At 35.5% G+C, this 14,156-nt stretch overlaps 4 protein-coding genes and 2 non-coding genes across 9 annotated transcripts in view; 5 read left to right on the plus strand and 1 right to left on the minus strand.

Annotated features, from left to right (window-relative positions):
• The first annotated feature begins 29 nt into the window (after positions 1–29).
• LOC111804761 (urease accessory protein F) lies at positions 30–2,381 on the plus strand. 3 transcript variants are annotated; one of them, XR_002816566.1, is made up of 3 exons: positions 30–180; positions 1,277–2,056; positions 2,178–2,381. XR_002816566.1 is itself a non-coding variant. In XM_023689551.1 (2 exons), exons 1-2 carry the CDS (start codon positions 168–170, stop codon positions 1,987–1,989), a joined length of 726 nt encoding a protein of 241 aa, XP_023545319.1. In that variant the 5' UTR covers positions 30–167; the 3' UTR covers positions 1,990–2,130. The 3 variants fall into 3 exon arrangements, 1 of the variants encoding a protein (XP_023545319.1); XR_002816567.1 differs by lacking the exon at positions 30–180 and adding an exon at positions 187–338; XM_023689551.1 differs by lacking the exon at positions 2,178–2,381 and having other exon boundaries at positions 1,277–2,130.
• Positions 2,382–4,837: 2,456 nt separating this feature from the next.
• LOC111804736 (calreticulin-like) lies at positions 4,838–8,265 on the plus strand. Its single transcript, XM_023689509.1, has 14 exons — positions 4,838–5,028; positions 5,679–5,786; positions 5,930–6,122; positions 6,234–6,492; positions 6,588–6,644; positions 6,739–6,786; positions 6,869–6,955; positions 7,048–7,105; positions 7,210–7,277; positions 7,380–7,475; positions 7,552–7,599; positions 7,699–7,728; positions 7,816–7,923; positions 8,008–8,265. The coding sequence occupies exons 1-14, from the start codon at positions 4,929–4,931 to the stop codon at positions 8,017–8,019; spliced, it is 1,272 nt and encodes a 423-aa protein (XP_023545277.1). The 5' UTR covers positions 4,838–4,928; the 3' UTR covers positions 8,020–8,265.
• A 1,454-nt stretch (positions 8,266–9,719) lies between these two features.
• Positions 9,720–11,504, minus strand: LOC111804773 (universal stress protein PHOS32-like). 2 transcript variants are annotated; one of them, XR_002816569.1, is made up of 5 exons: positions 11,196–11,504; positions 11,010–11,116; positions 10,596–10,714; positions 10,098–10,162; positions 9,720–9,882 (listed from the first exon to the last, which is right to left on the minus strand). XR_002816569.1 is itself a non-coding variant. In XM_023689564.1 (4 exons), the coding sequence occupies exons 1-4, from the start codon at positions 11,371–11,373 to the stop codon at positions 9,792–9,794; spliced, it is 495 nt and encodes a 164-aa protein (XP_023545332.1). In that variant the 5' UTR covers positions 11,374–11,504; the 3' UTR covers positions 9,720–9,791. The 2 variants fall into 2 exon arrangements, 1 of the variants encoding a protein (XP_023545332.1); XM_023689564.1 differs by lacking the exon at positions 10,098–10,162.
• A 614-nt stretch (positions 11,505–12,118) lies between these two features.
• LOC111804765 (GTP-binding protein SAR1A-like) overlaps positions 12,119–14,156 on the plus strand; it is a 4,134-nt gene continuing 2,096 nt past the window's right edge. The window contains exons 1-2 of the mRNA XM_023689555.1: positions 12,119–12,471; positions 12,835–12,966. Of these exons, the coding sequence (XP_023545323.1) occupies positions 12,343–12,471; positions 12,835–12,966 (261 nt within the window). The 5' untranslated portion in view covers positions 12,119–12,342. The remainder of the gene's footprint in view (positions 12,472–12,834; positions 12,967–14,156) is intronic.
• On the plus strand, positions 13,590–13,707 carry LOC111806230. The gene has a single exon (XR_002816780.1). It is a non-coding gene; the product is annotated as a small nucleolar RNA snoR83 (small nucleolar RNA).
• On the plus strand, positions 13,925–14,043 carry LOC111806231. Its single transcript, XR_002816781.1, has one exon. It is a non-coding gene; the product is annotated as a small nucleolar RNA snoR83 (small nucleolar RNA).

A 14,156-nucleotide genomic window follows, 5' to 3' on the forward strand; every position in this document is an offset into this window, starting at 1 on the left:
TTTATAAACGTGTCATAATAATTAATTAATTGTGGTCCGCTCGCAGAATCCCGACTACTCAGAGCGCGAATCTCCGACTACCAGGCGACGGCGAGTACCCAGCGACGGCGGGAAGGGCGTTGACGTTTCCACGCACCTCAGCGACGGCGAATACCCCCATATGGTGTATGAAGAATAAAGGTACAGAGTTCAGGAGCTTCCTCCATGGCATCCTTCCTTTTCGACTGTTGACTTATTTTTTACATTCGAAACCTGATCGCTTGGTCGCTTGGAAATGGTGGATTTCAGTTTGCATGGCAATTAAAGTGAAGTCTGTTCCATTTCCGCATTTCTGTTAGGTTTGTTCTGTTTTGTGGAAGGATGTGGTTTGGTTGGATCTGAATTTTCCTAGGGTTCTTTCTTACTTCGATTTACTTCAACCTAATATCGGTTCTTGGCTGAAATTGTTAGGATTTCTCAACCATCAATCGAGTTTTATTTCGATTTTAACAAGCTTGATTGAGAAATTAACATTTGTTTCTTGAGCGAATATTTGGCGATTCTTGATCATCATTCATTCATAGTCCAACATCCAATTACCACGAGCATTGTTGAACGTTTTTAGTAGTTTCCATTATAATTTTGATCTTCTTGCTCTTGATTTCAGGAACAATTCAATGATTCTTGAGTTTCGAACTCTTGAATTTGATCTGGTTTTCAGTTGGTTCGATTAGTTTTGGTTACTCCTGGAATTCAGTCTGGAGACCTTGTGCTTCTAGATCCCGGCCTTGTTTGGCCTCGAGTAGAGATAGTGTAGTTTATTGATATGCCCATTTCTTGATGAACCCTTTGAATATGTATAGCTTTCCTTTGAAAAAGTTGATGGCTCTCCATGAGCCATCCAGAGTGCAATACGAGCTTCCTAATCTAGAGTCTTGCCCTTAGGCTTCCCTGATGAAAATCAAGGTAACAGTGTAAACATGTTTATTTGTTGTGAGATCCTCATCGATTGGGGAGGGGAACGAGTACCAGAGAGCACGTTGAGCCCTAAAGGGGGTAGATTGTGAGATCCCACATCGGTTGGAGAGGAGAATGAAACATTCTTTATAAGGGTGTAGAAATCTCTCTCTAGCAGACGCGTTCTAAAAACCTTGAGGGAAAGTCCGAAAAAGATAATATCGGTTAGCAGTGGGCTTGGACAGTTACATGTTTTGTCACTTGAAACTAGAACTTGTTTTATCCATTTTCTGGATAGGTATCTTTAATGGAGTTATGTTTTCATGTTCATGTTTTGCAGAATATATGCAACAGTCCAAACTCGACATGGATGACAAACAATTTCACTGGAGCCAGTGGCAACTGCTCGATTCTATCCTTCCTACTGGTGGCTTTGCCCATTCGTTCGGTCTCGAGGCTGCAATTCAAGCTCGCATTGTCTCACAACCAGAAGATCTCAAAACGTTTGTGATCCATTTGTTAGACAACACTGGAAGTTTGCTTCTTCCTTTTGTGCATTCAACCACACTATCACCTGATTTAGAAACTTGGGAGAAAAATGACAGATTCTTGAATGCAATTTTGACAAATGAAGTTAGTCGAAAGGCATCCGTTACGCAAGGATCGGCACTCATGAGAGTTGCAGCAATAGTATTTTCTGAAATCTCGTCTCTGAAAGCGATGAGAGAAACCTCCACAGGGACCGGGGCTGTTTCCTTCCACCACGCTCCCATATTCGGGCTAATCTGCGGTCTACTAGGATGGGATAGCACGATGTCGCAGAGGGCGTATCTGTTTATTACCCTGAGAGACGTGATTTCTGCTGCAACAAGACTGAATTTAGTAGGACCTTTGGGTGCAGCTGTGTTGCAACATCAGCTTGCGCTTGTTGCTGAAGACACATTGAAAAAATGGATGAACCGTCCTGTTGAAGAAGCTTGCCAAACGGTTCCTCTGTTAGAGACAGTACAGGGATGCCATACGTACCTGTTTTCTAGGCTGTTCTGTTCTTGAAAAGTTTTGAAGTGTCCAATTCTTTGCTTCCTGTGATGTTGGGCATACGAGCGGCCCTTCTTTCCTGGTATGTGCTTGTCAATAGTTGTGGATTTTGAGATAATGCTACGACGTACTTGCATTTTGTGCATTTTCTATGTCACCCCATGATTTTTCATCTCATATTGATACCATACTTTTTGTCTCAGGGTTCGTATTTTCATCCAATTCCATTCGAACACGTGAACATGAACGAACCTCGGTATACATAAGTCACCTCGCTCCCATCAATTGCGTGTGTGGTGTCACAATCGTACTCTTGCGATAGTAGGTAGGACAACAATTGTGCGGCATTTGATTTGTTTTAATCTAGCGAACAAGTTAGTCGTAAGAAATTTGGATTTTGTAGACAACGTCAGCGTGTGTTTGAGCTTCGGGTCGTGTTTTAGAAAACGTGAGTGAGGAAATACATTTGAAAACCATTTGAAAGAATAGAAGAAAACAATGTTATATGGCTATAAGCAAACAAAAACATCACAACTTAAATAGTATATAACTTAGGGCAGGAAGAATTGACGATTAGTCACATCTCCTATAGTACATTTTGAGACATTTTAGCTCTAGCGGGTGTAGACATGATTTTGGTAAATAGTTATACACTCTCATGTTGACACAACATGAAATAGTAAAGACTTGTCTATGTTGAAAGCATGTAAAAGGTGTTTAGAATAGGCATTCGGTCATGGACAACATGTTCTTGACAAACATGACTGAGACATCCGACATATAGTCATAGACAACACGTTTTGGACAAGCATAACCGTACATGTGACGTAAATAGTAAACAAGCATAACTGTACATGTGACGTAAATAGTGTCAAATTTCATTCTTATTTGACATAGGAAATTTCATTCTTATTTGACACAGGTCATGCTCATCAGATTAAATCGAAAGAACTTGAACCAATAACCAGATTAAATCGAAAGAACTTGAACCAATAACCGCCAAACTACACCTACGAGATCTGTGGTCATTGAGCATCGTTCAAGACATGGTTATGTCTTCAAACTCAACTAAGGTGACCTACATGTTCTTCAAGTACAACTAGATTTTCTTCGGCTCCATCTTGACAATCATCTTTCGGTTCTTAACCAACTTGTTTCGATAACTTTCTCAGCCAAACTTTGTAACCTTGGCTTTTGAAGACCACAAATCAAGCAACAAACCCAAGTAAAGTTGAGCACAGTTCAATCCTTCATCAAGAATTATTTCCTTTGATTAGAAGTTTAAATTTCTACCTAACAAGTGCTGCAACTTAAACTATGTTTGGAATGACTTTTCTCAATGGCTTAAATAAATGGTTTTATGTGTTACGTAAATTCTACACACTTGAAAAGTCATTCACTACAATGGTGGGGAAATGGACTTCTGAGAGAGCATGTTTAGGGTTACTCGTCCTTTAGAGTATGTTTGGAATGACTTTTCAATGGCTTAAAAACAGTTCTCTATGTTACAAAAGTTCTATACAGCGCTACATAGTTGAATCAAGAGTACCTATTTGAAACTCAAAGGAAACAAGATAGGATTGTGGAGAGGGAGCGACACTAACATTGGCTTTGAGCAGGTTCATGATCTTCAACCTGAATGAATCGATAGTACCATCATTCATCAGGACTCTAGCATGTCTTCTGGAGTAACTAAAGACGAGCTCATGAATCTTTCTCTTCAAAATTTCCTCGATGAAACAAATTTTTCGATTGAAACAAACACACAAGAAAATTGAAGATAAAAATAAATAAATAAATAAACACCTAAAAAGTTAATCAAACCTACTATATAAGTATTTTCAACAACGGGTTAGTCTCAGATTAAAAAAAAAAAAACTTAAAAAATGTTAGATTGTAGTATCAATGAGTAGGATCAAATTCAAAAAGTCCATATAGGTATTGGTTACTAACATTCAATATTTAATCTCTTTAGAGTATGGTAGGGTTCCATTGGGTTGTAACCCTATTTTCGGATTGTTTAGTTTGACCCACAAAAAAACGTCAACCCGCAAACCAAACTGAATTTAAGGTTTCCAAAAAATTCAAACACCATTCAAACCGAAAAAAATATAGCCAACTCAACTTGATCTGGTTATCGAGTCATATGAGTAGTCCCAGTAAAATTTAGAAACCAAACAAAAATAATTTAAAATTCAAGAGTAAAAATGTAATTTTGGAAAATTTATGAATCAAATAAAAACTAAACCCAAAAAAATTACCGGTAAAAATATAAATTTTGAAACCTAAAAACTAACCTATATTTAAATTTTAAAATTTTGAGACTAAAAATTATATATTTTTCTAAACAAAAATATTATTTATTTATATAAAAATTTTAAATAACATTTAGATATTAAAATAAAATCTTAACTAAACAACCTCTCTTAAAATTAATTAAACAGCGAATTCATACCATAAATTATTCAAACGGTAATTCATTTTGTAATCTGGATGATTCCATCCTAAGAAAACTACAAATTTCAAATCCTAAAAATCTCGAGCAGGGATCCACTACAGCAGCACTACACACTTGCTTTTACTATACCCAATTAAATATCTCCACGTGTTATTCCTGTAACTATTTACCAGGTCATTTCGGTTAGTCCAATGAAATCAATTTCAACTATACACACGTGTGACATGCAATAGAAACCCCCACGATTCGTGTAGTTACCAATCAGAAAAAGCCACGTATCACATACGTCTATTTGGAAGCTTTTTATTGGCTATTATTTCCACGTCATAATATATTTTCGTTTTATTTTATTTTCACGATCCATTAAGATTTATGGCGTCGACTCACTATATAGTCCCCAGTGGTTCCCATTCCGTTCCCCATCTTCGCAATTTCATTTCTCCTTGCCTCTCTCCCTCTCGCAGAGAAGCTTAAGCTTTGTTGTAAGCTTGAAGCCATGGCGTTTAGGGTTCGTAACCCTAATTTAGTCTCCTTGATCCTTCTATCTCTCGTTGCTATCGCTTCGGCTAAGGTGTTTTTCGAGGAGCGTTTTGATGGTATGATGTTGTTCTCTTTCTCCGCTTTGTTTTGTATAATTTACAGATCCGTTGTTTTTGGCTCAGTAATTTACGTGCATTTTTAGACGTTGATGAATTTAGAACGTGTGTTTATATTGTTCGAGTTGAATTCGTTTGATTGTGATGGATCAGTTGTTTTGTCCGATCCGGTACTGATCTAAATGTGTGTGTGAAATATGGTGTTCAGGCCACATTGTAGACTGCTTAGCGTAGATCCGTTTCGTTTTTTGTGTTTCGTCGTTTTAGAATCATGAAATGTTTTGATTGTCTTCTTCTGATGTACGTTGAAAATATTGGTGCTCTTTCACGAAGGCTTTTGATATATTGAAATGTGTTGCATTGTGATGAACTACCTTGCGCAATGATCTTAAACGAGAATTCGGTGCTGGATGTTGTTAGGATAATGTTATTTCCTTAGGTCGACTGGACGCTAACCTTTTGTATAGAATCGATGTAAATTGTTTTGATCGTCATTCTCTGATACATTTCCAAAGGTTTTAGAATATGAATCTTGTGTAAAGCTTGATACCTCGATGGTATCTTCCGTTATATCCTTATCGTTTTATCACCTGTTGCTATTTTATTATTATTATTTTTTTCAAATTCTAACTGTGTTGGTAATACTGAAGATGGATGGGAGAATAGGTGGGTTAAATCCGACTGGAAGAAAGACGAAAGTTTAGCGGGAGAATGGAACTACACCTCTGGAAAATGGCACGGAGATGCTAATGACAAAGGTGAAGCTCTTGTTGAGTCAATTGCCTAACATTAGTTTGAATTTACCTGGCTATTGACACTTCCCGTATGTACTAGCGGGTGGTGCATACCTATGTGATGGTTTCAAGTATTTAATTTTTATTCTATTCCTTGGATGTCATAGGTATCCAAACTAGTGAAGATTACAGATTCTACGCTATTTCAGCCGAGTTTCCTGAATTCAGCAACAAAGATAACATTCTTGTTTTCCAATTTTCCGTCAAGCACGAACAGAAGCTTGATTGTGGTGGTGGATATATGAAGTTAATGAGCGGTGAGGTTGATCAGAAGAAATTCGGTGGTGAAACACCTTACAGGTTAATAGTGAACTCTGAAAAGTGTCGGTTTTCATTTTATTTTATTTTTATTGTTTACGATAATTATTTTATTGACTTGATTTATGATTATGTATTCCTTGTTTCCTGCAGCATCATGTTTGGCCCTGATATCTGTGGCTACAGCACCAAGAAAGTGCATGCTATTCTCAACTATAATGACACTAATCACTTGATCAAGAAGGAAGTTCCCTGTGAGACTGACCAACTTACTCATGTTTACACCTTCATCATTCGTCCTGATGCAACTTACAGCATCCTCATCGATAATGTTGAGAAGCAAAAAGGCAGTTTGTACAATGATTGGAGCCTCCTCCCTCCAAAGAAGATCAAGGATCCCGAAGCCAAGAAAGTAAGTACTTATTATAAGCACATTAATGAGGCCATTTTAGAGTGATGTTTTACGTTGTGGATTCTTATTAATGCCTCCATGTGTGATACTTGCAGCCTGAGGATTGGGATGACAAAGAGTACATTCCTGATCCAGAAGATAAGAAGCCAGAGGTAATGATGCCTTAGTTATCTAGATCCTGCTTGGTATTTTGTAACATCAATCTCGAGTATATGTATTCTTAAATTCACTTGTTTTGTGTATTAGGGCTATGATGACATTGCTAAAGAGATAGCTGATCCTGATGCCTCTAAGGTAGCTATTGTAAATTTCCCTTTTAGTCATCTCTTCTTTGAGAAGAAACTCTGTTATTAATGAGCAAAGCTACTTGTTTCAGCCCCAAGACTGGGATGATGAGGAAGATGGTGAATGGGTGGCCCCAACCATTCCCAATCCTGATTACAAAGGCCCATGGGAGCCCAAGGTAGGTTTATGCTGTTTTTGCTTGACGCTTGTGGTATTAATATTATCTCCTTTCTATTTTCGAATCGTAAATATTATTTTTCGTCTTTCCAGAAAATTAAGAACCCTAACTACAAGGGCAAGTGGAAGGCACCATTGATTGACAACCCAGGTTGGTTGTTTTCTATTGATGTTATCAAATCTCAAATTGTGTTTCAACGATCATTACTTCTGTTTAAGAACTTTGTTGCTGAGCTCTTGAACCCTTTGCTGCAGACTTTAAGGATGACCCCGAGCTCTATGTTTACCCCAAATTGAAATATGTTGGTATTGAGTTGTGGCAGGTACAGCTTCCTTCGATTCCCTTGCAATCCATTTCTGCTTATAACATATCTCACTATGATGAATTCATACGTCGATGACCCAATTTATATATTGGATATCAGGTGAAATCAGGCACCCTGTTTGACAATGTCTTGATTACTGACGATCCGGAATATGCAAAGAATGTCGCCGAAGAAACATGGGGCAAGCACAAGGAGGTACATTTTTAAACCTTCTTATAGTTTCTTTTTCTTTATGTACTTGGTTTTGATTGAGTTTGATACATTCTTTAAGGTGGAGAAAGCTGCATTCGAGGAGGCAGAGAAGAAGAGAGAGGAGGAGGTAAACATTGTGCCCTGAAGTGGCATTTTTAAATGTTGAATTAACCGATACCTGAAATATGTCAATTAAGTATTGATTTTGTGCCTTCACCTTCACCAGGAAGCCAAGAGTGATCCAGTTGAATCAGATGTAAGTATTATCATTGAGAAAAACTACAGCTTTTGAGATGATTTCTTGTATGATATATAATTTTGATGTCTGCTTTCATTCTACTAGGCTGAGGACGAAGATGAAGACAAATCAGACGATGCAGATGACTCTGATTTGGACGCTGACTTGGACAAAAAGGATGACGGAGCCGAGGACAAGGACGAGGACAAACATGTAGGTTTTTCTTTCGGTTCCGGGATCGAGTTGTGTACACTATTTTATGTCCTTCTGACCTTCATATGATTTAACCGTTTGCAGGATGAACTATAAGGATGGAGGGGAGACAACACAGGAGGTAGAGTTGGGTTGGCAGAAAATTTTCGCGTTCCACCTTTGCTTTTTGTTTCTTCGTTTTGTAGATGTAGAAAAGAAACAGTCCTTCTTCATGAATGACTGATTTGGTTGAATTTCAGTTTGAATTTGAGTTTTGAGTTTGAGCCGTTAGGGATAGAAAGAAGAAAGAATAGGACAATTTGATTGATGAAATCTCAATGGAAGGGTTCCTTCATTTTGCAATTCTCTTGTTTTCATCCCAAATTTGATTCTGTTCTGTTCTCTCGACTTGAGTATTGAATATTCATATATTAGACTCAAAATATATTTTTAAAGAGTAATATAATTTTAATCTGAAGGTTAGATATAATAGATGTACAGGTGAGATCTCATATTGCTTGATAGACACATCAAACTTGGTAATATCTGGACTTGTATTGTTAGATCTCATATTGCTTGGTAGACACATCGAACTTGGTAATTGTGTGTTTGTGTTGTTGCAGTGCATGTTGATTGATGAATTTTATGGAATGGGTAATGATTTATATTTAGAGTCCAATTAATCTTCGATTATTAGCTTTAACTATTTTTCTTTTTTTCTTTTTTTCTTTTTTTTTTTGGTAAGAAATCCGCTAGCAATAAAAAAACAAAAAAAAACCATTGTTAAATACATTTATTGGTCCATACTAATTATTATAGTAACTTGTTGGGGACCCATGGCTGCAGATATAGTAACTTGTTGGGGACCCATGGTTGCAGATATCCATTCTTATCTCATGATGAAATTTCAAAGTAGGGTCCAAATAAAGTGGAATGAAATAAAATTTAAAAAAAAATTAAAAAAAAAAAGAAAAAGACGGTGCAAACAAAATCTGAAAATTAAGGCACATTCATAATATTAATTTTAATAATCTCTATAGCAACTAATTTTGATATTTAATTTTATAATAGGATCACAACCTCTTATAACCTTTGTAATTAATATTAATTATTCTTTAACTTAAATTAACTCTTTAAAAAAAACTTTTAAAGATATTAAAAAAAAGAAATGTTCATAAATTGCATTATTTTCTAAAACTTTTTATTTATTTTTATTTATTTATTTATTATTATTATTATTATTTGAAAACATATACATAGCTATCTTTATTATGAAATTGAAGCAAATCAAGAAAGAATTGATAAAATAAATCAAAGTTTGATTTACTCTATTTTAACTATTAAAAAAAAAAAAAGTCACTATTCACTTTCCAATATTCCCTCGAAAAGTCTTTTCTAAAGATTCTATATCAATTTTGAGATGAAATCGAGATAGTTATCTTTTAAAAGATTGTGCCACTTACATAATTAACCTCTGTATATAATGATAATTAATATTAATTATTCGATGCCTACCGAATAGAAACAAGAAATCTTATTGTCCAAAATTCTCCATTTATTTTTACTGGATGGAGATTTCGGGTTTCCACTGGTAATTTTCTTCGTTTACCATTCTTTTTATTATATTGACTTTTCATAAACTCATTTATTTATTTGTTTAATATGACTATCTATATATATATATTAATTAACTTTTTATTTTTAACGTGTGAAAAATATATTTATATTGAAACCTCATATCTGCCATATTTATCTACTCATTTCCTCAAAAAAAAAAAAATAATAAAAAAAAAAAAAAAAAAANCACAAACTTCACATACATAATTGTGTGTTTTTTTTACGAAATGGTACTCAAAAAGAAAATTAAAAAGAAAAAACATATTTATTTACTAAGCAGCTGAGTCTTTGGGCTTCTTTACAATTAAAATGGGACACTTCACAATCCTTGCACAATGGTTGCTCACACTCCCAATCAATGCCCTGCAAAAATTTCATCCCATTAAATTTTAATTAAATATCAAATACTTTATTCACTCGTGTACGTACTTTAAGTAGTCTTTCCGTAGATCACGGGTCAACTTTTTTTAAAAGAGCCTACCGAAGCCATAGAATAACGGACTGCTATCCTCTTACTTATTAAGGAAGAGAAGAGGATCCTAGTGGAACAAGCACTTTAGGAAAAGAAGAGCTATTACCTTGTTACCGAGAATAGAAAGTACTGGAAGCCAATATAGGGTCGAAAGTTGGACTATTCCCTTACCTATCAGGGAAGCAAGCCCTAAAGTAAGTAAAGGGAAGGAAAAGGCTTCGCCTGACTCGTTCTCTAACCTTAGGCTTAAGAAAGACAACAGTCAAGTACTACCTGACTAAAGCGATAGGTGGACAATTTGACCTTACCTTTATCTCGACAATTTGACCTTACCTTTATCTCGATATCACTACTAAGCCACAGTAGTCTATTGTCTAGATCTATTTTTTAATTAAATATCAAATACTTCAATATTCAAAAACTAAAATGCAATTTAATAAATTTTTTAAATTACCCAACAATTCTTATCCTCAAAATTTTATACTAGAAATTTCATTTTTAATTTTTAGCTTTTAATAAACTTAAAATTTTAAAAATTTTAAAAAAATCAAATATTTATCGAACCAACCAACCGAACAGAACCGAACCGAACCAAGATAGTCACCTTTTGATTGGACCATAGCCATGGCAACCCATGACCAACACGTCAGCACCCAATTTCTCCACCATCTCACATATCACGTCCCTTGCATCTCCACTTTCCACTCTTGTCTCCACCTTCACCTGTTCCCACAGCCCCATTTTCGTCATTTCACATTTTCTAATCAATTCAAAATAAATAATATCTCTAAATGCTCAAGGGTACAATAGTCATTTCACACCACAATATCTAGAACACTCCTATAATATATCTTCCCACTATAAATTTTATTTTTAATTTAAACTCTTTTGTTTGGTTATTTCATTTTTACTTTTGTTTCCTTTTAACACTAGATTACTTAATGTGATTATATTCCACGTAATTTTAGAGAAGTAATGACGTGGAAATTAATTAATAAAAATAGCCCTAATAACTCACATTATTTAGATCCTTGCATAGCTTCTTGGCCTTCTCCACAATGGCCGCCGCCACGTCACGACTATGCCTCTCCATCGTGGCCATAATATCCGCTGAAAACAAATACCCTACAAAAAAAAATAATAATAATAAATAAGAAACTCCAAAATTACCAAAATAACCGTTGGATAGTTTGAATTTACTTACCAGTGCCATCCATGGCGGTGTAAATCGGGCGGGGTGGCCGAGCGTAGAGGAGGATAAGGGTATCTTTGGAATTTTGAGAAATTACATTCCTCAAACACCAAGACAACGCGTACAAGCTCTCCTCGCCCTCGTCGACGGCCACAAGGATCTTTCTCTCACGTTCTGACACGTCACCCATCTGAGATCCGATGATAATCCGACGGCTGGTAACAAATCTCGGAAAACGGTTGCAAATTCCCAGTTCTGGAAGCGTCGCAGACAGTTTGGTGACCGGGAAGTCCGAGCCACTGGCGATATTTATAGGAGAGAGAGAAAAAAAAACATTTTAATTTTTAAAAAATATATATAGAAAATTAAAAAACCGAAAACCATTGGCGGTTTTGGGTTTCGGCTTCCGGTTTTTTTCTTCTATATAAGTCTGTGGGCCATTTATTTATTTATTTACATTTATTTAAATTCGAAAAATGAGAGTGGGCCCCACTTGTTTTATTCTTTTGGATAAACTCAATTTTCAAACTTATCTTCTTTTTTTTTTTATTTTTTATTTAAATTAAATTAGTTTCTGCCACGTGGCTACTACTATCTCGCAAAAACATGTATATATAAAATTATTTGTTAATTATTATTTTTTAAATATTATATAATTTTCCAATTATTTATTTCCAAATAAATCTTGAAATTAAAATTTTATTTTTTATAAAAAAATTTAAATTTATACTGAACACATCAAATTGGGTTCAATGTAATATTTAATTTAATTACGGTGGAAATAATTAAGTTGGAATAAAAAAAAATTTAATTTTTGTTTCTTTTAAGGTTTTAAATTAAAGTTTTGGGCCGGACTCCATAATTGGGGGATGGAGGAAGGCCCATTAAACATCCATGTGGGCCTGTTTAGGGCTTCGTTTACCTCAGCTTCAAACAGAAATGGCGGCCACAGTTCTCACCTCCCTCTCCTCTCCTACTTATTATGTTAATATCTACGATTTCCAGATGCGTTTTTTTGATTAGTATGATCCTAAATCCCTAGAAGTGCTCATTTGCTCTTGCTTTGGGGGATTTTAGGGGCTCGATCTCGTGGGTTTACGGTACAAGTTTGCAGCTTTTCGAGGTCGTTTTTGGCCTGCATTTTGACGGAAATTAGAAAATGTTTTTGGTTGATTGGTTCTATGGAGTTCTTGCATCTCTTGGGTTGTGGCAAAAGGAGGCCAAGATCCTTTTCTTAGGGCTCGATAATGCTGGAAAAACGACCTTGCTTCATATGTTGAAAGATGAGGTATATTTCTTTATGATTCTTAAGTTTATTGTCTTTATTCATTTTTTTATTATTTGTACACTATTGAAAATTGATGAAATGCTTTCGATGGAGAGATAGCAATGTTACAAGTCTTGAATCTCGATTGTTGTTTGTAGATTATGTTTTAGTTCCAGATTATTTCCCAAATAAGGTGGTATATGAAAATATTATCCCCGAGGAAAACAGATGCTTGGATTCAGAATTCAGAGAGCGTAAAATGGTTGCATTTCCTTAATTTTTCGATGTTTTTGAAATCTTATTTGTTGCTTAGATTTGCCTGAATGTTGGATTTTTAGTTAGCTCTAATTCAAGAGTTCATTTCGTTAACTTGTCATGTTGCAGAGATTAGTTCAACACCAGCCGACCCAGCATCCAACTTCGGAAGAGTTGAGTATTGGTAAAATCAAGTTCAAGGCCTTTGATCTAGGAGGACATCAGATTGCTCGCCGAGTTTGGAAAGATTACTATGCTAAGGTGTATATTTTTTCACCTCCTTTACTTCATATTCCCAATTCTGAATGTGTTACGCCTGTACAGAAAACCACATGGGTCGAATGATACCATATGGTGGTTGTATTTTATCTATGAGTTGAATGTTTCAGTTGACCGAATGTATAGTTTTCTGCCAAATATGGGGTTGAATTTCTTGATCAATGCAATTCTCGAACTCCTGTTATTTTTAACTTGAGAGGCTGTTAAATCTATTTGAGCACTAATCAGTGCCATCAGTTTCGAAATGTTTCCAAGCCCTTGTAATCCTTGAGAAAGTTATTCGTGTTTTTCTGATTCATTGGAGAAGAAATTCTATAGTTACTTGTCGATAGCATATCTTCGGCCTGAAATGTTCTGCTTTGATTTCATAATTGTCATTCAAACTATTTTTCAACTGTAAATTATACTTGCTGAATATTTATTCATCATGTCTCATATTTGTTCTCCCAAGTAATGAGTTAACATATTGCCTTCTTTGAGGAAAGATGAACGTCTTTGCTTCTAAATGCTAACTATGGTTTCAACATACATTATTTCCTCTACCTCTGTGGTTGTTTGAACTCTGTACTTTCTTACCATTTTCAAAATGTTTCCTTGCCTTCATAATCCCAGACAAACTTTTTGTAGTTTTCTGATTCATGGGAGGCAGAAATTACATGGTTATTCGCTGATAGCATGTCTTCTTCTTGAAAAGGTCTGCTTATAGTTCATGACCATACATTGTTTCATCATTCAACCCATCCGATTGCAAGTCATATTGACTGAATATGTTGTACCTCATTTACCATATCAGAAATCCCATGTACTTCATTGCTGTTTTGTGTTCTCTGTCATGAAATTGGAACTTTTGCTTCAAAATGTATGATTTTATCTTCCTCTGTGGTTATCTGAACTCTCAACACCCATCTCATTGTGTTCAACATGTTTCCCTGCCTTCATAATCCCGGATTAAACTTCTTGTGTTCTTCTGATTCATGGGAGGCAGAAATTATATGGCTATTCGCTGATAGCATATCTTCTACATGAAAGAATCTGCTTTTAGTACATAACCGTACATTTTTTTTTTTCTTTTAGTACATACCGTGCATTTTTCTGTGTTACTGCCCTTACCATTTTGTCTACCTTTGCGGTTATTTGAACTTTGAACCATCTAGTTTCCACACCCCCCCCCT

The sequence above is a fragment of the Cucurbita pepo genome, chromosome LG11, assembly GCF_002806865.2.
Source record: "Cucurbita pepo subsp. pepo cultivar mu-cu-16 chromosome LG11, ASM280686v2, whole genome shotgun sequence".
NCBI lineage: Eukaryota > Viridiplantae > Streptophyta > Magnoliopsida > Cucurbitales > Cucurbitaceae > Cucurbita > Cucurbita pepo.